We start from the raw sequence: 27290 nt of genomic DNA on the forward strand, positions 1-27290 counted from the left end.
AGAGAATTACATTTCACAATCTTGTGGATAGCCGAAGAATGTTAGTTTTGGTTTCAAGGTAGGTTTAAGCCTTATCACAAGGTGGTGGGCTGTCAAAAATAGTCCTGGGAACGGTGGTTGCACTAGTCTAGCATGGCTAACTGCTTGCATCAGTCTTCATAACAAAGATGGCATTATTTACACAATTCAACTGCATTGTGGCATATTGTTTTAGACCTCAAGAGCTCTGGGGACACTTCGAATGATGTTATATATAACATCATTCGAAGTGTCCCCAGAGCTCTGTTAAGCAATGCCTATAGGCATTGCTTAACAGATGGTTGTCAGTAAGCATCACTATAATTTCCAAGGCTGTCCTGAGCTTCCTGAGCTGCACGTTTTATGTTCTCAACAAGGCGCACAAAATTTCTAAATATAATGGAACTGCAATCGAGGCTATGAAAACACCAAGGTAGTACTGTCGAGACTGGTTATAACGAAGTCGGTTATAATGAAATAGCGGCTACAGCGAAGCGATCACGATTTCCCATTTTCTTTTCCACTTTGTTATAATTGAAGCCAGTTATAACGAAATAGCGGATATAGCGAAGTGATTTCCGAATCCCGTTGACTTCGTTATAACCAGTCTCCACAGTAGAACACAAAGAAAGCATTCTGTTGGGGATGTGAGGTGTACTATCTGTGCTTCACCGATATAAGCATTCCTTCAATGAAAAGCACATGTGTTACAGAGGCTAACTCTCCGACGAACCAAAAATAGACAAAGTAAGTTAAAGTACTCTAACTTTCAGAACAATAGCCCTGGGTCTGGGGCACATTTTCTATATTCTGAAATTTTTTTATTTGTCTTTTAATTTGATATAGCTATGGAAGTTTCGGCGGTTATATGCCTTCTGCACGTTGCATTTTTAAGAAATAAAATTTGGAAATATTTTTCCCACATTATACCCACTTCTGTTTATTTTAAAAGAACAAATAATTGACCACATTTTCATGTGTCATTTTGCTCACACGTAAGTTAGAAAAATAAAAATGTTTGCACGGATCCCTTGAAAATTGCTACTTTTCCTGTGGCCAGGAAAGAGTTAAAGCCCATGCATCTAGTTTCTTACACAGCATGCGAGGAGGGAATCATGGTGATTTACTGGAGGAACAGGGAACATTTCGACTTGGCAGAGCGATCCAATCTACTTTACTGAGCATGACATTGATTTGCTTAGAAACCAAGTACGGACCACAATTCTGAGTTCAAACATGATCTCCCTCTCATCATTGAATGGTTTCGTGTAAATCAAATGGTTGGCTAATGCAAATGAGCGGAGCTTGTCGTGCGGGAACTTAAGCCTGCAAGCTTTGCTCACAAAAGATTCAAATGCATACTGCAAAAGTCTTGGAGAGTTCTGGTCCACCTGACCCAGGCAAAAGTCCTTACCACCACCCAAGCCCATTGCAATTTTTGCACTGCAAGTTTCAGTTCACGAGTTGGAGCATGAGTGTGAGTGAGGCGTCCGAGTTCCAGAGTTCCTGAATGCTCACCCGAGGCACAGCTATTGCTGTTTCCAAAAGCCTGGTTGAATTCCCTGCCCGTGTCCACCATGCTGGCAAAGAAGAGCTCGCACAGTCGTTTGATGTATGGTGCAGTGGCTCCCTCCATCTTCTGCTGGCGCATTGAGTACTTCATGATGCCGCTACGGTGCTTCAGGAACAGATCGCACGCCTGCACAACACAAACTATGAAAATTATGAAGTAGAGGCAATAAATCGCCTCATGTGTAGCGGCTACACTGGTATATTATGACCACCACTAACTTTGGAGAAAGATATTTTCCAAAAAAATGAGAACCTAATTGGTTCTTTTTGGAAGGTTGCAAGCTACCATCTTTCAAATATTGAATCGCAGACTACTCACTCCTTACCAGCACATAAACACACTGAAAAAGTGCTAAAAACATTTTATAATAGGTTCCATTTGAAAATTTGTAACCATATGATCAAAAAAACATACGTTGTCCAGTTGCTTTAGCACATGTTTTTAATACCAAAAAGTTATGCACATCCCAAGAATCGTCAAACACCGTCATCGATATGTGTGTGACAAGATTGTCTTCTTTGAGTAATTAATGCACTTCTTATGCTTATGGTTCAGCCGAGATCAATAAAATATTAACCCCTTCACTACTGAAGATGAGCCCAGATTGTATGGAGAACACTTTGCTAAAAACTCTGACTATGAGCATAGCAGAGGTCATTACACCTTGCCTTGAAAGGCATTTCAGTTGCATGAGCCTGAGAATCTGCCAGAGCATTGGGTGCACACCTGTAGCCTTAACTTAACTAGTATATACTTTAAAAAACAAGCACTTTTTAAGAAATTACATTTTTTTTAACTGTTCAGTTTGGATGCATGCTACAAAATGCCTCTCCAAAAAAAAAAAAAAGAAAAAATTAATGAATGCATTATGAATGCTATGAGGTGCACCTTAGGTTCAGGGCAATTTTGTCTGCTTGCGCTTGCCGGCTGAGAAATGACATATAACACAGAGTTTTTTTTTTATAGGGCTAGGTTTCGTGAGAAAAGTGACAGGTTACACTCCTACCAACACACAGGTCGAGGTCGTACAAGCAATAAAGACCATAGAGGCTATATTGCTTATACAACCTCGACGTCAAGGTGTTGCTTGACACGCAACGTCCTGTGATGTGACGAGGTCACGTGACGTAGCTTGACATTATCATGTCACACACAAATGCAGCATGTGCCCAGTCTGTTTAAAACACGTTTCATGCGTCTCTGAGTTTATCGGATACGATAGACAAACACTTAGATTTTGATTTGGGAGCAATGGCACAGTGACATAAAAAATATAAGTAATTCGCGAGCTTCCCATTGACTAGGAGAATGTGCCCCAACCAGTAAAAAAATTGTTTCGAGGTTCGTTTAAATGAGGTGCCCGGTGAACTTCCCACGGGGACAAGAGAAAGGCAAGGCAGTGCCGACCTGGGAGGACTTGCCGAGCTTGATGAGGAGGCTGACGGCCCGGCGTGCTGCCCGTGGACCGCCCTGGAGGGAACGACCAGGAGACACGTGCAGCTCGTTGGTCAGCACATCCACCAGGTTCTTCACCCGGTGGTCAATACGGGGCCTGGGACACCGCAGCGTTTACCGCCAATGTATATTGTTACTATGTATTTATTAGCTCGTAAAGGATCTATGTCCCAATTTTCTTCGAGGAGATGCATTCCGCTCTACTTCGTTCACCCCTACGCTGAGAGAGCGGTGAAAGCTGTGCGCTCATTGGACCAGTCGTACGTTTATCTTCTGCCATGTGATGATGCTCCTGTCCGTAGTCACGTGCAGGAAGTGGGTCAGGTGACAAACGGGAGGCGATCAGTTGGACTGGTGAATGCGTAGCTCTCACCACACTATCAGCTTGAGCGTGAAGGGAGCATAAAAACGAAGAATGCTCTGTCCTGCCAGAGCCAAGCGAGCGTATTGGCCTGCATCTGTGCGTGTGTGTATGCGCATGCTAGTGTTTTCACACTTGTCACTCTATCATCATACTTTTATATTTTCCATCCTACTCTTTAATCTCTTTCCTTTCTCAATTCTCTTCTGAAAGAAACAGCTCTGGAACCCTTGCAAGAACAACATCTTCCTAACCTCTACAATGCCGCCCACCCCTGCCCCTTAACGCTCAACAAGAATGCAAAATATAATTTTGTAGTAAAACACATCATTTTTCACAAAGTGCTTATATACTTAACTGAAGAATGAAGTAAACACACAGCAATTAACTGTGAAACGTAATATCCAATAAATGCCCCCTCTGACTCTGCTTGCACACTCTTCCCGTTGTTGCCAGAGAAGTATCCTGGCCCCGTCACCTCGCATGATGGCAACCAGAATTGGCGACCGACAATGCGTGATTTGAAACAGTGCAACTTTGTTTTTTAGGTGTTTGTGAAATCTCGTTTCTATGCCAGCAAACCACAAACAATTCCCGAGCTCAAGGTGGAGATTCAATGCACAACCCTGTGCCATGAGAAAGCCCAATGAACGGAATGTAGGAAAGCATCCTGCCCAACACCTCCCCTAAATGTCTCGGCGGACCTCTAAGGATCTCCAAACTCTCCGTCAGGAACCACCCCACCCACATAAAAATTTAGAGGTGGGAGAAACGAAGGGCCCACCTCATATCTTCGAGTGCCTTGGCTTTGGGGTAAAGGGCCAGGTGCTCCTGCGTCTTGAGCACCAGGCTGACCGCCGCCTCAAAGTCCCTCTCGGCCACGCAGACGTCCAGGTCCTCGGGAAGTCCCGAGAGCCACTCCGGCAGCACCAAAGCGGCCTCGCAGCCGTACCCGTCCTCACCCTCGTCCTCGTCGAAAGCTGCAATCCCATCAGAGACATCTAGCTTTGTCGGCACTTTCTGCCCATAAACACTTCTGAATTCGTACCTTGTGGCATGGCCTCCCAAACTGGGTTTCTCAAGAGTACCCGAATGAGTTCCCCAAGCACCCCAACTTCCTCGATCAAAGCAAAGTGTTTTTTTAAATGTGTTAGCACTCATTGCCCTGTTGCATGCAGTCGTGGTTTGGTTTGGTTGGTTTGAACTGAACTGGTTTCGGGAGGCCATGGTTCTCACTGTGTCCTTTCACTCTGTTCGTTCGCTCGTTACGTCCACTTTCTCTCTTACACGAGAGGAAGAGTATTATGGCAGGCTTCTAATGATGTGCTGTGGAAGTGGGAGAGGAGGGAGTTGAGTGGTTGTGTCACAAAGCACGCAACAATGCAAAATCGAGAGGCAGCGACAATGCCGTTTGCGTGAAATGGCCGACACCCAGGAGGAAAGATTAACTCTCCGAAGACAACAGTATGCGGAGCGTTGCGGGGTTGAAATTCCCATCCTTTGCTGAGTTGGAACCCCTCAAATTCATTTCATCGAGAATCAGCGTAGCGACGACAGCAATTTCGGCATCATTTTTTTTCAGTTCAAGCTATTTTTGTAGGCCCGAGCCACCCATTGAGACATAGGTAAGTATGAACCAAACACTCCTTAGAATGTGCATTAGTATTGGTTACAAGGCCTGTGAACCTCTGCACTGCTTTACTGGATCAATGCCAAGACCAAAAGGGGTTCCTCAGCTGCCTTTCAAGGCAAACAGTAGTAGTTCCTTAAGATTAAGAAGTTTGAGACCCCTTGCCTTGATGTGGTATAGATAGTTCCCTGCTTGCATGCTTGCGGACAACACATAAAGTGAGATTTGCTTTTAGTTTATCTGCTTTAGGATATTTACTTTAAGAGCTTTCTGGCTGAAATGCTAGCACATGCGTAGTTTAGCCCCATGTTGTACTACAAAAAACTTTCTCCAAATGGCGAGCTGAAAACATACTTTTCGTGTAAGCCTCAGAAAAAAATTAGGCACTGGAGAAAATCAGCCATCTACATCAAGGCCTTAGTATAATCTTTCTGTCCACATTGCACCCACTGAAAAGCATGACAAGACCCCAAGAATGCACCTTTTCTTGCCACCCCTGCATCTCCTTCCGCACAATTAAGTTTGTCTGCTATGGTCAGCATCACCGTGGCAAAGAATTGTCTTCTTTATGGCGAATGTGCAAATGTAGCGTCTAAAGCCAGCAACAGAAAATGCCATGTTCAGAATGCTGTTTGTTAAAGAAAATGCGGTAACACAGGCCAAGGTAGGAAGCGCCACCGTGAAGGTTGACACTGAAAGCAGGAAGCAGTCGCCTGTCAAACCCTTGGCGGTACCAACAAGGTTTGGCGCACGCTTGGGCCTAAGATTGCAATCAATCTTCCCTGTGTGTAGCAAAGTGAAGTAAAGGGCAACTGCACAAAGTGCGGTCTGTATGGAAGCCTGGCTTCGAGCTCAAGCTAGGCTTCCAGGAAGTGTTTCCCCACAAGCTAATTGAAAAATAACCAATGCATCGAATTCATTTTTTTTTCAACAGCCTCAGTTAGTGGAATTTCTTTTCCTCGCCTCAGGTTACATTCAAATGCCAAAATTTCTATTTAATATAATTTATTGTGAATTGTAGGCTTTTCAATGTGCTACTTATCTGTTTCATGTCTTTGCATGTTAGATTGATCTTTTATGCGTTATTTTGTAGAAGCGACGTCTGCTTTGCACCACTGTCAAAACCTTTATGGTATTTTTGAGAATGCAATAAGCATCAACATCAAACATCAACCCTAAATTAGCGTTGCCACATTGATGACAGACTGCATTCGGAAAATGGCGCAGCTGTAGCCGTGTTCAGAGGCTGCATTTGCGTGTGCGTCTATTGGAAGCGTTTGACAGGACAGTGGTGCCATGATACGGCTCCTAGCGGAAGCATTTTGTATAGACATCCCGTATAGCAGCCAACAATAGTTTTAGTCGAATATCAGCTTACCCGAGCACAGCGCCCTACAAAGCCGCACCTGGCACTAACATTTTTTACACCAGACCTGGAAATTGAGAACGCAGATCCCTTCCACATGCTGGCGAAAACAGCCATGATCGTCTCAGTCCCAGTACATCTACTCGATCCACCAGCAACGCAGAACAATCCGATAGTAAGAGGAGCGAAAAATACTTTTCACATAAAGTTTATCAATTACTAGCAGTGGAGAATGTTGTATCGTAATATTATCCAGACTGCCAAACACACAAACGCTTCACAAAGGCATATTCCAGCGCAGGTACCACACGAAAAGGACGGCGGTGCGTTGCCGTCGTTGCCACTTACAACTGCGGGGGACAATATTGAACCCGAGCTCCGAACAACTCCTGCAGGTTGAATGATGTGAGAACACACGCAGGGCAACACTGGATATGAATGCATTTTCAAATGTCAAGGTGCCAAACCTTTCCACCAAAGCAAGATTGAGAAATATGGGTGCGGGAAGGCACAGGCACGGCCAAGACGATGCAGTCGCATTAGGAAAGGTCGGAGCAGGTGGCGCTTCACTATGCGACAACATAATGCAGATGCTGTCGGTGGGAGCACTGCCAATCAGCTGCCAAGGTGGAACAGCACGCCCCCTTTAGGTGTCACACACTCCCAATTGACATTTGGTAATCATATCAGGTGGACTTTATTGTGCCAAAGTGGACGGTGCTGTGGCAAGATCAGGTGCATACTCGGGCTCTTTCGCTGCATTCTCAATGAGTGGATCGTGAACGAAAAGAGTTTAAAATGAGGACTTAAAGGGCCCCTGAAAAGAAAAAGATGCTTTTTTTTAACAATCTAGTTGGGACACGCGTGTCAAAAAATAAATTTTACGCGAAAAAAAACAAAAAATTTATAGATCAATATTGACAGTGCGAGACGCGATTTAGTAGGTAGTCACCCTCTTTTCCACTTGTTTTCTCTCTCAGCATTTCGGGCACATGAAGGAGAAGTGGATCGGCTTCGCCTTCACGTTGAGGTCGAAAGAGCGAATGACCATTCCGTGACGTCATGAACTTTGCACGCAGAATTTCAAATAAATCCACTGCCGTCAATATTGCTCTAAAAAATATTTTAAGGGGTAAAGCTCCTTAGGGTCTAGCCTTGTCCATCCAGCGTCCGTGCTCACATCGATCTTGCTGGTGCTCGTGCTCGTGAGCTCATGTGCTCACGTGCTCGTGTAGGAAAAAAAAAAAAAAAAAAAGATAAAAAAAAAATGTTTACGCAGTTGACAGGATTTGAACCTCTGCGGGGGGATCCCAATGGATTTCTAGTCCATCGCCTTTACCACTCGGCCATGACTGCGGGACGAGTAGGGGGCTCTGAGATGTGGTAGTAATTCAAGAGCTGGAGATGCCATGGATGAAACGTTGCATGTAGCCGCTCAACGTCTATACAGGAGAGGGCGCTGCGGTTAAATGCTCAAATGCGTATATAACCACGTTCCATACCACACATTCTCTTTCTGACATGGATGAAAACGAACGAAAGGCTCGGCATGCTGCGGCTCAGCGTCTACGCAGACAAGCACCACCAGAGCTTCGCCCCAATCAACATCATTCACCACGTGGCGATGCGGTCAATTTTTTTTTCGCATACAATTTATTTCTTGACACGCGTGTCCCAACCACAGAGTTTAAAAAAAACTTTTTTCTTTTCAGGAGCCCTTTAACTTTTTTTACAATGATGTTGTTCATGGTACCGTGGATTTTTCCTGTGTGGGACAAATCTCTACGCTAGCACCGCCGCACGTGCACGCCTTCCCCATATGAAAGATTCAAATTAAGTAACCAAAATAAAGCGTTGATGAACGAGCGTGCAAGATGCCATTTGTTTTAGGCTTTTGCTTTAGGACAGTTACTGCTGCACGCGCCGGCACATGCGGCACGTGGAACACCATTTCCTGCATTCTCCTTGATGCTTGGGTAACTTAGCAATAGGTCTATTCAGTAGATTAGTTATCAATAGGCACCGTTTGCATGATCGGTAGACTCTCAGGTAGATAATAAAGGTTTCTCAAAGATTTGCCACTGTGCAACCTGTGTCGGCCATGTCTATGCTCGCACTGCCCTCTCTTTGTTGTCGCTCCAAGCGCATGCGTGCCTAGTTTCCTTTCCTTCCGCCCTCCCAGAGTGGCTGTCCCGTCGCGCGTGTCTAGTTTCCTCCGGCTCCTCGGGGCGGGTCTGTGTTGTGTGCAAAACAGCTTCGCAGGTCATCCACCTTCACAGAGTGAAATGGCTCACGATTTTTCCAGCAGTTTATAATTTGAAGAGCCTGACACGAAAAGCATGTTATCTCGGTCATCCGGTGGCTGGTTTATTTCTCGTTGGATGTGGGTCTAAAGTGTCAAACTACCGAAATGATCTTATAGAACCTTTTGTAGAGGCGCTAGACAAACATATGATTCCTCCCGCCTTTCTAAGCCAATTTTCTCTCCCTGACTGTCACCAGGCAGTGCGGGATATCACAAGGATAACCTTCAGGAGATCAGGCAAAAGAACAAAAAAAAACATAGCCTCCTCCCCCGCCGAGGGAGTCACCAATCTTCCTTTGGTCAAACCTTGTTGGCGTTACTCAGCACCGGACCCACTGGGGACAGTGCTGAGATTTTGGGCCGGAGCCACGTGGGAAGGGGTCCCAATTTTCCTCTGTCCCGCCTGTCCCCAGCTGTGCTAGTTAACTTGTGCATCATTCAATTTTTCTTATATAATTCCCACCAATCCTCTAATTGCCTCTTTGTGACTGTACCTGTAATCCTTTTTTCTTTTCTCTTCCGTCCTTCCAACATCGCCAGCGAAACCCAGGGCCGTGGCCAAATCTGCTAACCCCTCAGGGAGGACAAAAGGAAGCCCCGTGCGCTTCAATATTAAGTGCTCTAGTGTCTCGCTTTCATTACGGCAGTCAGCACGTAGTGCGTCTGTCTCCCAAAATTTAGCCCTATACATCCTCGTCCTCAAAACTCCCATTCTCATCTCAAACAGTACAGTCGCCGACCGATTATTCGGACTTCGCTGGGACCGAAAAAACGTCCGAATAATAGAGCAGTCCGAAAAATCAGCAGATTGAAAAACTTGCCTTTATTACTTCCAAGTGAGCTTAAAAAAAGCCGTAAATAATGCCTTGGTTCACGTTACGCCTGCGTGCCTTGTTTCAGGTTACGCCTCCGTCTCCGTTCGACAGCTTTCTGTTAGCTTGAGAATCGCTGCCTTCTTTTCTAGCGTTATGGTCGAGTAGCAGAACAACAGATGGGGCCATGACGTCCAAGCCAGTGTTGTCTGAACGAGATAAAAGGTGCAAATCCACGAGCGCAAAATGGCGACTGGAGACGCGAAGAAACGAAAAACAAAGCAAAATGATAATACTAATGATGATGATGATGACGTGCAGCTAAATGGGAAAAAATAGGGAGGCTGCCTAGGAAAAAAAGGGCTAGCATAGCGTCACCAGGCGGTAGGACTCAGGAGTGCTCAATTAGCGCTGCCAAACCAAGCCAATCCATTGGCAGCCAAAAAGAATTCAAAATGGCCGCTTCTCTATGGTGTTTTCCGCTCATCGCTCGCGACGATTTTGTCCGAATAATCGAACTTTCGGACTTCAAGCTGTCCGAAACATTGGTCGTGAATATACACTATTTCTATGGGGTAAGTCACGGTTCCGCCTTTAGGTCCGAAATATAGAACAAATCCGAATTATCGGAGTCCGAAAAAACGGTTGGCGACTGTAAAAAACCTCCCAGTGAGTTGTCAAACACATTTTCCTTTCTTATGTCCTGCTTTTGTGGCATGTACATTGTTAGAGCCGATTTTTCCTGCATTATTACCTCCCACATTTTTCTTTCTGCCCCTTTCACTCCCTTTTCCACTGAAGTAGTGTGCTCAGCTCCATCACCAGTATGTAGGTATTTAAATGTAAGCATTTGGGTTCGGTTTGTCCATTTTGTGTTTAAACTTTTCATGTATAAATACTTGAATACCTTCCGTGCCCACCGCGCACCATCCATTTCGGTCAACCTTTGTTCAAATTTCAACTTACTAATTGCCCCTCTGCTCTCGCATTAGACGACATGGTTGTGCGAGGAGCAACGGCAATGAGGTGGTGTGCGCCCTGAGATCAACTCGGTTTTTGTACACTGATGCCGCTGGATATCGTCAGAAAGGGGCACTAACAGCTACTGTCACTGTAAAAGACCAGATTCTGAGGCAAACCAGACAAATACTAATGATTTGATTGGTTTCATTTCCCAAGCTTCAGTATATGTTCCGTAACGACCCTCCATATCTTTGACTGAAAACTATTAACCAGCTCTATAATAAGTTGCAGAACCAGCCAGGAACTCACGATTGCTGTCGTCGCCAAGGAGACTCCCCTTGGGGTCAAGCAATGCAGACTCCCTTCTCAGAGTGACAGCCGCCATCTTTGCCTGCTTGGTCTGTTCGATGATCTCCATCCATGTCCTCTGCAATGAACATATTTTGATAAGCACATTTTACAGGTATATTTATGGTAGTAAATTCAGAACATGATAAATCTAGCATAGTAGGCCAGAACACAGATTTAACAGACCAAAGAACAGCGTGCCAGAATATTTGGAACCTCCACTCGTGACATGCCTGCTTCGATCGAGCTACTGTTAGGAAAAACATACAAAAAGGACCATCAACTTTTGAATAGGGCTTAGCATGTGCAAATTCTACCCTAGTTCTCTTCTAGCAAACACATTTTGAAAATCGTTGTACTAAAGTTCTTCCAAACAGATAAAAAAAAAAGAATTTCTGAATTCTGCCATGTTGGTTTTTGTTCATTCATTTGAGTGAGGGGAGTGACAAGCGTAATCAGTAAAAAAACTGGACACAATAAATTTATAACTAGTGTTACAGACGTTACATGAGACGACAGACTCGGGTCATTATAAATATATACTATCCAAATGTTATGCAGCACTTTATTGTTAAGCAGCTTTAGAGTATATATAATCAGAAGCCATTTAGAAAACATTCAGCTAGCAAGTGAACCTATATCATTATCATTTGCAGCTGACCCAATTAAAATTTCTTGACTTCTTTTGTACTTTCCTCACTGACAAATAGTGCAAGAAAACTGATGTTTAGTTTCATAAACAAAATAATACCTCTTTTTCTCTCTTGCTCTTAAGGGGGAACACTACCCCAGAAAAAACAATTTCTGCAAAAAAGGTTGATTTTGAAAAATGTCATATTTACATCCACCAACATCCAGAGAGTATTAATCCAAAAAGTTTCATTAGTTTACACTGCATAATTAATTTTTCATAAATCTTTTTGGTCCACCAATGCTAAACAAAAGGTAGAGGTTGGAGCACTTTGAATGCATTTTTCTCCATTCCAGTTTTTGGCAGAAATTTCACTTTTGGAAAACTATCGTTTTGTTATTACCTAACTTGGATTCACTTTTAGAAGTTTTTCTGGGGTGAAATTTTAAGGGGAAGATAACTATGAGGTTGTATTTTTTATTTTTGTAATTTTTCATGCTCAAAATTAAACTTTTGGACAAAGGATGGAAATCTAAAAAACAGTATTTGTGTTTCTCTGGCTTTTCTGCCATGAAAGATGGTATAATATAGAAATATAGCTCCATAGTTATCTGCTCTGAACTGTCCTAAAGCAATATAAAACATGAAAATGACAAATTTATAAGTAATTTCAAAATGATAGTTTTCCTACACAAACTGGCCCGCTTCCATCTTTGAACATTTGCAATTTTTTTTGTACATCACCCAGGTTAACAAAATTTGGCAGAAATATTCTCAACGTTAACAGAAACAAGCCCTGTAAATCTAATTTAAATGAAACAAGCGGTTCAAACATTCACTGTTTTGGGTAGTGTCCCCCCTTAACTACTGTCAAATCAAGGTTTAATACAAAATCCACAATTTAAGTTCAGTAAAAAAAAAAATTCAAAGCGGCCAATGAATTTCATACCTTTTCTGCAGCTGTCTCACACTGGAAGAGCCGTGTGTGAGGGAACATCAGTATCTTGAAGGAGTTTGTGTTCTCTGAAACAGAAGACAGTGCTATGCAAAGCTTTTCAGATCCCACCTGCGTAGCAATTCATGGCAGGGGGTCAAAGTGTCTTGGAGGCGGGGAAAGGGGGTGACGTCAGTGGGAGAGGTCAATTTCCCTTCCCGAAATGTTTACTAGAAATGTCTGAAATGTTGAAATGTCTGAAATATTACCCCCTGTTTCCCCTGCTTCAATGCCATTGATTAATGGGTTCCTGGGGCACATGTCTGACATATAGCAGCATGCACAACTGACAAAGAGAACTCACTTTGGTCTTCGGAGACATTGACCACTGCCAGATTGTCCAGTTCGTAAGCCACCTGAAACCGGTACTGCACTGGACCTCGCCTGAAAAGAAAAAAAAGACTGCCATCATCAATAGACATGCTGTTTCACATGGTCACCTCAACAGTATTCTCAAGTGTTGAATACCGGTTTGCATATTTGATTCAATCTTTGAAATTAATAGCAATATTTTAAAAATTCAGATTTTTACAAATATTCTATTTGAAAATCTGTTGCAAGTGTTCTAGCTCCATTGAGTGTGCTTTTATTTTATTTTATTATTTCACAATACTGCCAGCCCAGTCAAGGACCAGGACAGGAGGGGGTGATACAAACATGGAAGTCAAATACAACACTGCTTTCAAATAAGCATAAACGTTCAGAGCACACTTTAATAGGAGCATCAGAAAAAGAAAAAAAAAAAAAATCAGAAATGCTTTGCTCATTAAAGCTCTGTGAATGAAAAAGCCATTTGTATTTGCAAAGCAAATGCATGCAAATAAGGTTACACTACTAAAGTATAATTTCCAACTTGGCCCTAAAATTTAGTTTAACTGTGGGTTAATTTTGAAAGCAACACAATTATATAGAGCTATTAGTACAGCTCTCCAACTGAAATAGCAGAGTTGATCATGAAACACATTTGCAAAAACAATTGGCTTCATGTTTCATCATTCTGCCAAACATGTTTAAATCCGGTAGCTTACAAAGTGGGTGGTGCTGTTAGTTTGGGTGGTGCGGAGGGAAAAATGATGTTTAGTAGTCTTTCACTGCCTGGGGTGGGTGGTGCTCTTTGTTCAGGTGGTGTTTAAGGTAGGGGTTTGTATGGAAACAGATTATATACCTTGCCATTGTTTCTTTGTGATGCTGCATGAGCTTGCCTCCAGCACCCCCTGGATACAAAGCCTTTGCACTGAATCTCGTGAGTCACCAAGAGGGGAAGCATGCTTTCCTGCCTCCTTGTTCTGCACACTCTTTCTACACCACCTGTTTCTGCTCCTCTTTTTCTTGTCCTCTCGACCCCTCTCCGCTCCACATGCTTTCTCACACCAACTGCTTCTATTCTGCTTCTGCGTGCTGGATCCGTAGCTCAGTTAGCAGCGCACTCCGCTTTCACGCCGGCGACCGGGGTTTGATACCTGGCACCGGTTGCCATTTTTTTTAAGATTGTTAAGCGGTTACGGACTGGTCAACCAACACAGTATGTGCTTACATGGCTCCTAAGGTTGGTTGGCCCTTTAAAACTACCGGTTTTAAAAAGGTCCGACAACCGGTTGTGGTCTGATCTTGTCACGAACATGACGACTACATTACCAAGAAGGCTCCGTACCGCACCTCTTCGAGTATTTTCGCCAGGCAACAGTCCCAATGCTGAATGCCCATAGCAAGTCCTTGGCAGAATAAAAATGGCAGGGTGCGTCTCTCGAATGCCCGGCCTCCTCGACGCACACCCGCTCGAGGTGCGCGAGACGCCGAAGCATTGTCGAAGGTTGGAAGCTCGCATTGGAGGTGGGGCACCTGAAGCTCTTCCCTGCCGCTCTCACCTTGTCGGTGGCTCACGGCCCACCATTCGAGGCCAGCCTTTTACAAGCACGTCCTGCTACAAGAGTAGAAAGGTAGGGGGCGTCGCTTACCTGTGAGGCAGCCAATCGGCCAGGACCAGGCAGTCGGACAGAAGCACGGCATAGATCTTTGAGCTGCTCTGGTTTTCCTTCAGCTCGTTCACCTCGCCGCTGTGCACTATGTGCCTGTCCTTGACATCCAGGATGTGCTAAAGGACAAGAAAAATGGGCTTAAAGGCTTGTTCTTGCCAGCAAGTACACTACCGAAATTTTAGGACTACTTTGCGCTTTCTTTTCTTCCTTCACCCCCAAGACTCCGTCATGTCCCGAAAATTGTATACACATGCCACGCTATTCATATATTTTGATTCACACAAAACTCCTGGCTAGCATGAAGCCTTTTCGTCAAACCTTTTTTCCTGAATGGCTCAAGGCTGATTATGAGGAATCCACGTTCGCACCAGTATCTGAAGTTTGTTCATGAATGTTACTAAGTCCAAAGTATTTTTTATCAGACTGCCGGATTCCCATACTGCTACCAAAACCTCTGCTTCTTCTGGGACTCCAAGCCGCCCAAGCGTAAAACAGCGGTCGTTGGGGCATCGTGCACAAGCACTCGGCATTCATTGGTAGGCGGGGAGCAAATATACACTAATTCCAAGTCCGAGACGTTGACAACCCTACCGCCCACGCTTTCAAGAGCCGCAACGCAAAGCTTAAAATTTGTGCAATATATACATACACAAACTTCTCTCTGGGGCGCACACCTGACCCACTGGCGTCGCAAGGAACAAAACTTTGCGAGGCCAATCTTGGTTTCGGGGTGTGCATTTTTAAACACATAAACTCGCAGCTTTTTAAACACACGACTCATGGATTGACCTCATCATGAAGCGCTTGGACATGTACTGTTTTTTGTCATTTAGCAAAACAAATTACGTCTCTCTGGTTTGGGCTTTGTCTTGAGCAGCCCAGTTTGTCCTTAGTAAGGTACACGAGCACCAGTGACAATTCCTTTGTGCTCAGCTTGCATCTCGAGTAGGGATCCATTATCGACCAAACACCCTGGTCATCTCTCAGTTTGTGAGACTTGCTAGTGATGTACCTCGTTGCCTCTGACACGGCACTTTCAATCTCTTTCCTCAGCAGGAATGAGGGAAGGTGCATCAGTAGACGGCAGCGTTCCTGGTGGGAAGCACATGCAGCATATGCCAGGCGAAAGTTTGTCATCCGCTCGCGGCACGTGTTGCACTTATCTTGCGATGGTCCTGAAACATTGGATGTCCCGTAGGCTGTTTGAATCCCCGTATAAACATAGCAAACCATGGCCTCCTCTATTTCAGCTTGTTTTCTCTTCTCATAAGACTCTCTACAACGGCTTGCTACTTGACTTGGTGGCTTGAGTGATGACACTTTTGTAGGCAGTACAAAGCGATTCAGCTTCTCAACGGCCTCACTTTCTGGGATAAATGTGTCCCCACCACTGTCGGAGCTCTTTGTATTTCAGCTTTGAAATAACAGAAACAATGCTGGCACAGGTAATCTGTTTCTTTCACTTCTCCGGATGTCTCCTGGGGCAAAATCTTCAGGGAGTTGACACCGACATCTCGCATGCTGTGAAAATTTCTCTGCATTGTAATTTTCTTTTTGTGTTTGCTGAGATAGTCAACACAAAAAACTCTGCTGACGCTGTAAGTCTCTGCTACAGCTGAAAAATCCATTCTGACACGACGCGTATTAGCAAAGCATATGCCACACAGCTCCTGGCCACGCCCCAAGTACCCGATGCTGAAACAGAGAGAAAGAGAGAATGCTTCAGACTTTATTGGTTTTAAAGTCCCGAGGTATGAAATGAATGCATCTGTGCGTCATCCAACCAAGAACGAAAGCGTAAACGCGTGCAGTGTAGAGCGGCACACGTTTATTTTGACTTGCTGTTTGATGCCGCGCAATAGAGTTAGTTTTTAGCGGCCAGCTGTTGGCTCTAAAAGCGGCGCGTGAGAGACTGACCGTGGTGGAATCTAATTCAAACGTAGACATGCGGAAATGGCTGCTACGATACCAAACTAAAGGCATAACTTGCTACATTGCAAGGAAAGAAACGACTCTTTTGGTAATGGATACATGTTTCAGGAAGGAGTAACGTAAAGGACGGAAGGTAACCGCCAGTGACTTTGAGATCGATTAACACCCGATTGCTAAACATAAGTCGGATTGCAGTTCTTGCTCAGTTGACATTTTGTCGACCCCGAGAATTGGCAATCATCCCTCCAGATTTGGCTGAGAGATTAAGAAGACAGTTGTCCTGCATCATTCCAAGGACAACTTTGGTTTCCCCTTGATAAGCCTGTCTAGGAAAGAGATTAACTTTCTGTCGCAAGAGCTTCTCTCCTATTCCCCAAACTGAAACATTGTTTAAAGAGCCCTAAAGAGAAAAAAAAAAAGTTTTTTTTTAAACAGTCTGGCTGGGACAAGAGTGTCAAGAAATTAATTTTACGAGAAAAAATGATTTTTTTCGAGCAATATTGACGGCACAAGATTTGATTAAGTCGGTTTTCACCTCCTTTCCACCTCTCCTCCATGCGGCCGAAAAGCTGAGAGTGAAAACAAGTGGAAGTCCATCGCAAGATAAGTGCAACACGTGCAGCGAGTGGATGAAAAACTTTCGCCTGGAGCACGCTGCATGTACTTCCGACCAGAAACGCTGCCGTTTACTGACGCTCCTTCCTTCATCCCTGATGAGGAAAGTGGCTGAAAGTGCTGTGATGGAGGCACCGAGGTACATCACCAACGAATCTCGCAAACTGAGAGATGACCATAGTGTTTGGTTGATACTGGATCCCTACTCGAGATGCAAGCTGAGCACAGAGGAATTGTCACTGGCACTGCAGCACTTTACTAAGGGCAAACTGGGCTGCTCAAGACAAAGCCCAAAACAGAGAGACGTAATTTGTCTCACTAAATGACAAAAACAGTACGTCCAAGCACTTCATGACGAGGTCAATCCATGAGTCATGTGTGTTTAAAAATCTGTGAGTTTGTGTGTTTAAAAATGATCACCCCGAAACCAAGATTGGCCTCACAAAGTTTCGTTCCTTGCGACGCTGGTGGGTCAAGTGTGCGCCCCAGAGAGAAGTTTGTGTATGTATATATTGCACAAATTTTAAGCTTTGCGTTGCGGCTCTTGAAATCGTGGGCGGTAGGGTTGTCAACGTCTCGGACTTGGAATTAGTGAATATTTGCTCCCCGCCGAACAATGAATGCCGACTTGGCGATTGTACACGATGCCCCAAGGACTGCTATTTTACGCTCGAGCGGCTTGGAGTCCCAGAACAAGCAGAGGTTTTGATAGCAGCATGCGAATCTGGCAGTCTGATAAAAAAAACTTTAGACTCTGTGACATCCATGAACAAACTTAAGACATTGGTGCGAAGGTGAATTCCTCATAAGCAGATCAGGTCAATTCAAGGAAAGGAAAGGAGAGACCACAGAAAAGCGGTGCGAAGAAAAGAGAAGCCTCATGATGCATTTCAATTTTGCTGAGAATTGGACCACTGTTCTTCCCGATGAAGTCCAAGCCTACCACTGGCACAAGAAGCAAGTTTCAGTTTTCAGATGCGTTGCTACAACAAGAAAATCCAGGCGCAGCTTCGCTGTCATCAGCAAAAATGTGTGCCATGACTCTGCCCATGCCTACTGTGAAATTGGAAAAATAACAGACTGGCTTGATGACAATGCTCCCGTGCACTTGCAAGTGACTTTTGTAAGCGATGGAGCAGCGAGCCACTTCAAGAACAAGTATCAACTACATAAGTTCAGAAAATTAGAGCACCCTGCAGCCAAATGGCTATTTTCTGCCACTGGGAATGGCAAAAATGCATGCGATGGTGTTGGAGGGCTTGTGAAGCATCAGGTTACTCTATACACAACTTGCAACAGCCGGCAAGCATGGCAATACAAAATGGCCAAGACATGTCACGAATACTGTCGCAATATCTCAAAGGGGGTCAAGCTGCTCTACTTGGATGAATTTGAACTTGTGGAGTTTCGGAACCAAAAGAAGGAAGAGTAGAGCAACGAGCAAGCCGTCCCGGGAATTCAAAAGTGGCACGTATGGCGAACTCTGACGACGGGACAGAACTCGGAATTGACTGTTTATTGAACCGCGGAAAGCGCAACGATGACCATTGTTTTATAACCGCTGCTTGAACATGTTGAATGCCAATGAATCTTTATTTATTTTATAACAATGACAGACGACGCACCAAAAGACAGCCGGGACGAGTAGACAAGCCAAGATGTCAGCGATACATTAGAACAGTTGCCTAAAAAGGTAGTAAAAGTGATGTTTCTCAATCCCACCAAGCTGTTAAGTTCAGTTCTTACGTTTACTGCGCAAACCGAGGTGTTGTATATCATTTCGTGCTGATGATTTGTGTTTAAGTTTGTGCGGCCGTGCAGTGACCTATGCAACAATCAGGTAAACACGAAGGGCGAGCTCGTCTTAGTTCGCATCTTCGATGCTCCGAAGTGCTGTCCTGAGTTATGTGCACTTCAGAGATGCATTTAGAGTTGTCCAGATGTAGAATTCGGACTTGTGCAGCAGTAAAAAACAGGACATTGTGGAAAGTTCTGTGGCAGTGGCCTTGGACAAAAATGTCCATATGGGGAGGTATATTTCAAAGCGCTGTACTTCTGCCGGAAACAAAATGATGCAACATGTTTCTAATGGAACCTTACGAGGGTGTAAAGGAGAGTTTCCCCGCAAATCTTAAAAAAAGAATGAATTTTTTTTTTTTTATTTGCATGTTGAAGTTGCGAAAAATTTTCAATTTCGGATGTTTGAAGCGCCGTAAATAATTTGGATTATAAAATACAGCAGCAATTTATTTTTCGATATAGAGACACTTTTATGAAGGACATGAAAAAGTTTGTTTAATTTCCTTAACACATAATAAGATAATGAGTCATAAAAATAGGATCAAAATTTCAAATTTCACAAAAATAGGATCAAAATTTCACTTTCAAAAAACATCTGTGAATTTTTTATGCATGATATATAGTTTTTAGAATTCTGTAAACATTAAAGAATATAGTAACTATAATTCACTGCTTCTTGAAAAATATTAGGGTTTTTGGTATTTTAAGTTTGCCTATTCCATGCAGTCAAACTTGACAGATCCGACACAGCCCAAAACTGAGTTGCTGTCTTGGGCCAGTCATGCTTTTTTCTTTTCTTTAGAGATATTTGGTCTTTTTAAAAAACATTTCTGATTTCGTTTTCTCCACATATTAGGAAGTAACATATAAAAATATGAAGAAAACAAAAATGTGAACCGGACTTGCATGTTCGATCTTATTTGTACACATTCTCTAATTGTGTCCAAGCACCAAAAGCAGTTTGGAACAGGTAGCCTATTCAAATCCTGTTACAACCAAAGGAAAGGTACTATCATAGACACTGTTAGCTGTAACATGCCAGCGGCGGCCGTCGCGCACCCCCAGCGCCGCAAAGCAGGTGCCGTCTAAAACTCTGCGCATGCGCCATGTGACGGACTTGCTCTTCCCGCCTGCGAGCACACCCTAGCTTTGTCGTCTGCTAGGCGTAGAGCAGACGATGTCACAGCGTCATCTGCCAATGTTAGGTGAACATGGTTTTGTGGGCGCCTATTTAGGCACAGATCGACTATCAGCTGTATCTGCTCGTTTGATATTCTTGCCATAACGAAATGGTGTCGAACTCATTCTAGGCAGGCAATGTTTATTGGGGCAGATTGCAAAGTCATTGTGGCATACATTTTTTTTTTGGAAGCAGTTGTGCACATTGCATTTTTCAACAATATGCGTTCGTGAACCAGCATGAACGCAGCAGGTGTGATTCAGAAATAGACCGTCAACTACAAGCTTGACCAACAGAAATAAAGTAATCTACCGCGAAATATACAATTAGTTGTGATGATTATCCTCAGTCAGGCGGATGCATATCTGTGAGTCAGGAATTCAACCACTGCATAAGAGGCGCCCATGAAACTGTGGACGCCTCTTACACACCTCTTACATGGTGGTTTGCTGAACACGAAACCGTGTTCAGCAAAAATTAGCAAGCGCTGCGACGTTGGCTGCTCTGCACCTAGCAGACAACAAAGCGGAGGTGTGGTCGCTGGCGGGGAGAGCGAATCCACCACACGGCGCATGCGCGGGGTTTAGAAAGGTGCCTGCTATGCAACGCCGAGGGTACGGGACAGCCGCCGCTTGCATGTTACAGCTAACAGAGTCCGCGATAATACAGTGATGGAAAGCCACCCATTGACTAACTTAAAGGGATACTAAACGGAAATTTGGATTTTGGAACATAAGGCCGCAGAAGTGTTGAACGGAATGCAATGAACTCTAAAACCTCATTCATATTTCAAGATCTCAAACGGATGACCATACTTTTGGAAAAGAAGGGCGCAATCAAGCGAGGGCTATGACATCATTGTCCCCCCAGAAAATATGAGAATGAGGGGAAGCGGCCTCGCTTCTCTCCTCCTCACTTCGGTTCACAAGCTTGATTGGACGTAGCGAGAAAGGGGGGAATGGGAATAGTGATGTCACATGTCTCGTCGGTCGTGTTCTATCGCCGCACTTCTTTTCCAGAAATACAGCGATCTGTTAGAGATATCACTGTGTGAGTGATGTGTTTGGGTTTTGCAACGTCCCGCCTATCCTTCCAGCCTTGTTTTGTGAGCTCGAAATTTCAGTTCAGTATCCCCTTAGCCTGGGGGGAGGGACACTGAAATACTTTTATAGTTCTGCAGCTGTAATGCACAGCAGAACCTCAAACAATACTAAGCATTAATTAAAGAAAAAATATTTTTTTTGCTTAACAAATTGAAAAGTAAGAGATAATCTAATCACATAAAACGAAAATGCAAGTATGACTTTTCAATTTCTGGTAATTGTCTGTGCAGTTTGACTAAAATGTCATGTCACACTCTTTTTCTTTCCCTTCCAGGCCTAAAAGGAGTTGCAGCTTGTGCTATCACTAGTTTGCGTGCAAGAACAAAATAACAAAAAAAAAAAGTTCTGGAATAAAACTTGGTTAATCTGTTGCTCTCCCTAGAAAGTGAAAACCACAAGTTGGACAAAAGTATTGGAATTTCCTTTAGTATGTTTTAAAAAGCTAGGATACTAGCCACAGGGTAGCATTTCAAATTAGAATTTCATTATGACAGACACCGAAAACTGAGGGAATTAACATTAAAGTTCTCAAAACAGTGTTTATCCTTTCAGTCTTGGGTATCCGTGAAAAAACCTATACGGTACTTATTTGCCGGTTTAAATCAGCCCGATTAACCTTTGTCTTTCCAATAAAATATTTTTGTTGTTACTCCAGTTTTCAGTATTCTCCGTTGAACAATTCAGTCATGAGAGCTGAACTTGAGCAAGCTCCCTAAAAACAACACACAGTCACTCATTCACCAATGCACTAACGTTGAAATGCTCTGCCAGTTCTCTTTGGAATAATTCAGAAAGCTGGATAGGCTTCTTTTAATGCTACCATACTGTTTCATGATTGTTGGTCTAACTATCCATGGGTTCCAATAATGAGAAGTATGTAAAGTTCTCTTTGCTTTTGTAGCAATTGACAAAACAATTTAGAAAAGGGACAAGAATGAGAAAAGATGAATCAATAACTTTCACTGGTTCATCTAAAAAGATCACCGAGTACCAAAACTTACGGTGCAGCCTTCCACTTTCTCAAGTAAGGTTGAGATGTTTCGTCGTGGGTCCTCTTCTTTTTTTTCACTTGTGCCGACATTGTTTGTGGATCCTGAAGGTGAAAAACAAAATAAAGTAGATTATACTCGATACAACTAAGTCAGCACAAAGGAGTGGAAGAGATTCACTGATCTGATATACTTGTACTGTTGTCAAAAGAGCATGGCACAGTTGGGCTTATACGCTGAAGTAATTAATCATAATCTTAGTCATAGCCATATTTGGCTTTGGAAAGCCATTAATACCATGAAGACTCAGTCCAATCGATACAATAGAGCCTAGGGGTGACCTTGTTTGCCCTAGGGGTGACATTGTGTGCCCTGCAATGAAGTCTATATGGTTTGTGACCCCCGTAACTAATGCAAGTTTTACCTGCTTTTAAAATCCTAAGTTGCTCAACAGCTAAGCACAGAACCTGCTCTTTAAACATTAACCGTTTTTATTTGTGGCCTACAAAATTAAATTTCTAGCCACAAATAGAATGGGAGCAAAATTTAAGAAAAAAAAAATGTCAGTGCTGCCTTTTGTTGACAGAGCCACTAACTAAGCCATGAGCAAGCCTGGGTCGTATAAAAAGACAAAATGCGTGAGCCAGGCAAAGCAGTGTCCTGAACAGCTTGGGGACATCTCCACTTTGATGAGGCTGCTAGACTCATGCAAAATGGTTAAAACCCAACCTGAATTAATTTTGAATTTGAAAACTAACTTTAGCCCATTGCAGTTACTGTAGATGGAAATCCTATGGCCCTGTCAATACCTAGTTAAATGTGACCTCACTCACATTAGGAAACAGCAGGCTACCAATGGATTGAAGTCCAATAAAGAAAAAGTTATTTGATATTTGTAAACCAAATAAAAGAATATCTGAAGTTCTCAGCCAATTCAATCAAAGTGAACATGTACAGTCAGACAGCCCTTTATGTTGTGAAGATGGTCTTCAACACCAAAAAGAAACCATAAACGAGCACTCCAACCGTAAAATTCTCTTCGGAAAAACCCTCTCCCTGGTACTGCTGTCTACAGCTTTCTTGTAAAATTTTAGAGTCAACTTTGGGCATAGCAGTAAATGATCCTGAGCATGATCCTGGATGGGACAAAATATAAGGTCAACTTGGGGGCACTGCCTGGATTGCTAAATGACATTTTGCGAAGAATGTGACTCACAATCGGTGTTCAGGGTGAGTAATCTTTACAGAAATGAATTTGATGTCCATCTTAAAGAGTAGAGCTTTTTTATCTTTAACCCAGAAACTTTTGAGGTCGATAATCGACTGATCATAGAAATCTAGGATTGTGCAATTACTGCCAGAGGGCAATCTAATTTCTGGAGACAAGAGCAGCTGCCTGCCGATTTGTGATGTAAATCTAGATGTGTGAACTTTGTGCTACGAGTGAGGTGGCGACAAGTGAGCACTATGCAACATGTGACTATGTGACATGAAGTTCACATGACTCAATCACATACTAGTGCGACATATAAATTCATGATATGTGATTGGCAAGAATTGCTGCACGTCACCTTGTGAAGTGAACTTGGATCTGTGAATTTGGAATGGCATGTCAACTGGGTATGACGTGAAATTCATGTGACTTGCGAATGAGATACAACAAGGGAAGTTATGAAAGTCATTTGTGAGCAGGCGATATGTGAACTTGGCTGATGTGGGTGACTTTCTGGTGAACTCTGCTTGGGTACCAATGACAAGAGTTATTGTGCGAACCTGGCGCAGCGTAATTCCAGATGTGAACCAGGCCGAATCACACCCTAGGTCAGACCTGCCACATCAAGCTACGTGATTTATTTTCGATTTCAGTGACCTTCAAGTTGCATCAAATGTTGAAACAGTTTTTGACGTCTTATCTACAGCAGCTACAGAGCACCTGCACTCGTCATTCCAAGAACTACCTTGGACCCTTTTCCTTGGTGCATTAATATTTATGTGAAATGCAAACATCTCCAAATGGAAGTAAATTTTGTTGCCTGGATATTATGAAACTCAAAACTCATCGCATAAGATTGAAGACATGGTTCAAGTTCCCAGAAAAGAATAAAAAAGAATTGGACATTACAATGTTATGCTGTCCATTATTTCCATTTTATGAATATCCCAGCCAGTGTCGGTACTGAACCAACACATTTTCTTCATCTCAAGTGTCAGGTCCGGTGCTATTTACCTTTGCTGTCCGTGATGGAAATTTCCAACAAGGACTGCATAACATTCTGCTGTTCGGTGAGCATGTGACTGAGTTGGTACATCTCGCTCTCCAGATCTGCCGAGGTGCAGCAAGAGTCAAGGAGCTGTCACTGTATTTACGTCAGCTAGCTGATTGTTTATGTGGTGCACTGCTGAGGCAAATTAACATTAATAGATTTAGCAATACAGCAAATCTTACGCAGGATTACCTGAGATTATTAAAGAAAAGATTATGTTAATTAGTCGCATGTTGAAGAGAATAGAATTTACAAAAGAAATACAAGGATACAGGAGATCTCCTTCGCAGTTTCGATGAACTGCATGTAGTTCTTGTAGACATTTTTCTTCAAGAGGTTGTTCGTCTCGTCCGCAAGATTTGCGATCTGCTGTCTCTCGCTCAGAATGGCGTCAATCCGAACTGAGTTCTGCACCAAATCCTTAACATCTGAAACGAATCAACAACATTCAAATGTTAAAAAAAAAGAAAAGAAAAAAAAGAAAAAAAGAAAGAAGTTGAGGTTGACAGCCGAGTCACTACAGCTGCGTGAGCCTGGCCGAGTCGCCGAGTCTGCATTCGATAAACATTGCAAACGCCCCTGGACATAAGCTGTTGAAACTTTCGCCTTGGAGTTTAGCTACCTAGCAGGTCAGCAGTTTCAACAACATGGTCTCAAACATTCTTTTGAGAGGCATTTTACACGTGGCTAGAGCGAAAAATAATACTTACAATTTGACGGGCTGAAACCCGGCGACGTAAACTTGTCGCCGACGGCTACATACTCCGCCATGTTTACTCCATCAATTGCAATGGCCATGGTTTCGTAATGGGCTTTTTATTAAAAATCAAACTATTTATGTTTATAGTAGTTAAAATACATAAAAATTACATGTAAAATTTATTTGTAGTTATAAGTGTAATGCATTTATGGACATTTTTTTATCTCCTTTGTTCATGGGTTTTTACGGCTTTGCTAACTCTATCTTATATCGCACACCCCCCTCAAGCAAAGTTTACAAGTTTACTGTGCATTTATGTCACTGTTTATGCCCTCCGTCTTAGGTTTTGAGCTGTGTTTACTGAGGAATTATCTTCTCGATATGTGATCTAATCGTTTGTTTATCGTAGCTCTGCGTTCGTTTGCGAGAGGGGCAAGTGCCACTAATATAATCTTCACTACGTGTCGACAACGCCAGAGCAGTGTTTGGTGGTACTTGAACTGATCATAAAGGACGTAAACAACTCGGACAGTTCGGCTGACACACGCTCGTACTCGGTTCTTTTAAAGGCACAATGGGGAACCAGCTGGCTGGCATCGCCCCATCCCAGATATACCCGGTGGAGCACTATCTAACAGAGTTACCCGACTTTACGTACGAGAAAAAGTAAGTTTGTGTTTCTATTATGGGTTCGACTGTCGCACTAACCACCGAAACACTTTACGTTTGCAGTTTGGGAAGCACACGGTTCTTGAAGGTGGCTCGTGTGAAGCATAAGTATGAATAACCGTTTTTCCACTACCCGCTAGAATGAATTTTAAATCTACTGTTCGGTTCTAATTACCTCTCTATTGCTCGTTTTTTTTTTTTTTTTTTCTTTCTTTCAGGGAGGGTTTAGCAATTGTAAAGGTGTTTGCCATCCACGACCCGTCACTTCCACTCGCACCCCACAAGGAAGCCCTTGAAAGTATGTTTACAATCTTCAGTTAACTATCGCAGTCATGGCCAGGTTTGTTCGATTTGTGTGAACTAGGGTAACCAGACTTGTTCAAATACACCTTTGATTCAACCGGAAGTTTCGGCTACCAGCACTGCATCCTTGCTAAATGATTCCTGCAATATAAAAATGGACTTGGTCGAAACTAGTTCAAGATGTCTTCCTAAATTGAACGAACCTGCTGACAGCTTCGGAGTTACAGGGGCGGTTCTTCACATTTAGCCCTATTGCTTCAGCAGCAGCGGAGCAAAACGGCGCTGCCAGTATCTTTCTACACAGGATCCAAAACACAGAGTTACACTTCAAAGGAATGTCTTCTGCCAGCTGCGCCTACGAAGTACAATGAAACGAAATAACATTTTCATCCGGAGCTGGTGATGTTCAAATAAATGTTTCATTTCGTGAATGAAGGAATGACTGCTGTGGTGCCGGCAGACAATGGGCAGAGAGGTTATCGATGTTTCATGCGCAGTTCTCAAGTAGCGACTCTAATATGTTGCGACATCAGATCCATAGAAAGAGCTTCGCTTCCAGCACTCGCACATTGCCTTCCATCATGTTATGCCTTCTGTAACTCTAGTTGTGCCCATAGTTTTTTGTATGTTTTTCCTAGTCATAGATTTTATCGTCTCGAATGGTCCCCGATTTCCATACTTCTTTGGTCTCATTTCAATCTCTCGCCCTTTCAGAAATCAAGCAGGTCCTTGCAAATGTTCCGAACACCCTACCCTTCCAGAAAGTGGTGGTGAGTTCCCGACTCCATAAAATGTCCGCAGCTTTTCGCCACAGTGCACGAAGAAGTTACAGCTATAGCTGTTATTGCACAAAGTACAACCCACTTTTATGCATATCCATCCTTTATTTACTTGATCACACACAACACAGCCTTGTCGTTGCCACTGAAGTATGTAGGAAAGGGTACACACTGCACACATAAGCCAGCGTCCCTGCCAAAGACTAAACTGCAGCAGGTACCAGTACGAGTGGTGGGTGGTTTGACATTTGATAATACATGCTAACCATGTTCTACCATGAGGAATCTGTAGCAGCATCCCCGCCAAACGTAGAAGACACTGCCGTCTCAAAAACGCCTCAAGGACGCTCTTTTCGCGGTGTTACAGGGCAATGCACGCGTGAGAGCTCGTTGAACAGAGTTTTCTGCCTGGCACAACGCTGCAAATGCAACTGTCAAGTCCCTATAACAGCAATCGCTGTGAAACAGGAAGTGTTGTGCATGCACAATTTTGCTGGTCACATCTGGTAGCTGACAGGACCCTA

General features: G+C 43.4%; 2 protein-coding genes across 4 annotated transcripts in view; one reads left to right on the top strand and one right to left on the bottom strand.

Moving 5' to 3' along the window:
* Positions 1-25101, bottom strand: part of LOC8029945 (exocyst complex component 8) — a 36668-nt gene extending 11567 nt beyond the window's left edge. Inside the window, exons 1-11 of the mRNA XM_029979985.4 lie at positions 25026-25101; positions 24588-24743; positions 24279-24374; positions 22064-22155; positions 14412-14548; positions 12761-12840; positions 12412-12485; positions 10793-10910; positions 4192-4387; positions 2999-3143; positions 1537-1717 (exon numbers count right to left, since the gene is read on the bottom strand). Of these exons, the coding sequence (XP_029835845.4) occupies positions 1537-1717; positions 2999-3143; positions 4192-4387; positions 10793-10910; positions 12412-12485; positions 12761-12840; positions 14412-14548; positions 22064-22155; positions 24279-24374; positions 24588-24743; positions 25026-25086 (1336 nt within the window). The 5' untranslated portion in view covers positions 25087-25101. The remainder of the gene's footprint in view (positions 1-1536; positions 1718-2998; positions 3144-4191; positions 4388-10792; positions 10911-12411; positions 12486-12760; positions 12841-14411; positions 14549-22063; positions 22156-24278; positions 24375-24587; positions 24744-25025) is intronic.
* A 176-nt stretch (positions 25102-25277) lies between these two features.
* Positions 25278-27290, top strand: part of LOC8029946 (phosphoinositide 3-kinase regulatory subunit 4) — a 70350-nt gene continuing 68337 nt past the window's right edge. The window contains exons 1-5 of one of the 3 annotated variants that reach the window (XM_042290842.1): positions 25278-25506; positions 25585-25681; positions 25748-25792; positions 25903-25982; positions 26702-26757. In XM_042290842.1, coding sequence (XP_042146776.1) covers positions 25590-25681; positions 25748-25792; positions 25903-25982; positions 26702-26757 — 273 coding nt within the window. In that variant the 5' untranslated portion in view covers positions 25278-25506; positions 25585-25589. Of the gene's footprint in view, positions 25682-25747; positions 25793-25902; positions 25983-26701; positions 26758-27290 lie in introns of all 3 variants that reach the window. The other 2 variants (XM_042290844.1, XM_042290843.1) reach the window with 2 other exon arrangements.

Source organism: Ixodes scapularis, unplaced genomic scaffold (assembly GCF_016920785.2).
Source record: "Ixodes scapularis isolate PalLabHiFi unplaced genomic scaffold, ASM1692078v2 PGA_scaffold1__304_contigs__length_218370807, whole genome shotgun sequence".
NCBI classification, from domain to species: domain Eukaryota; kingdom Metazoa; phylum Arthropoda; class Arachnida; order Ixodida; family Ixodidae; genus Ixodes; species Ixodes scapularis.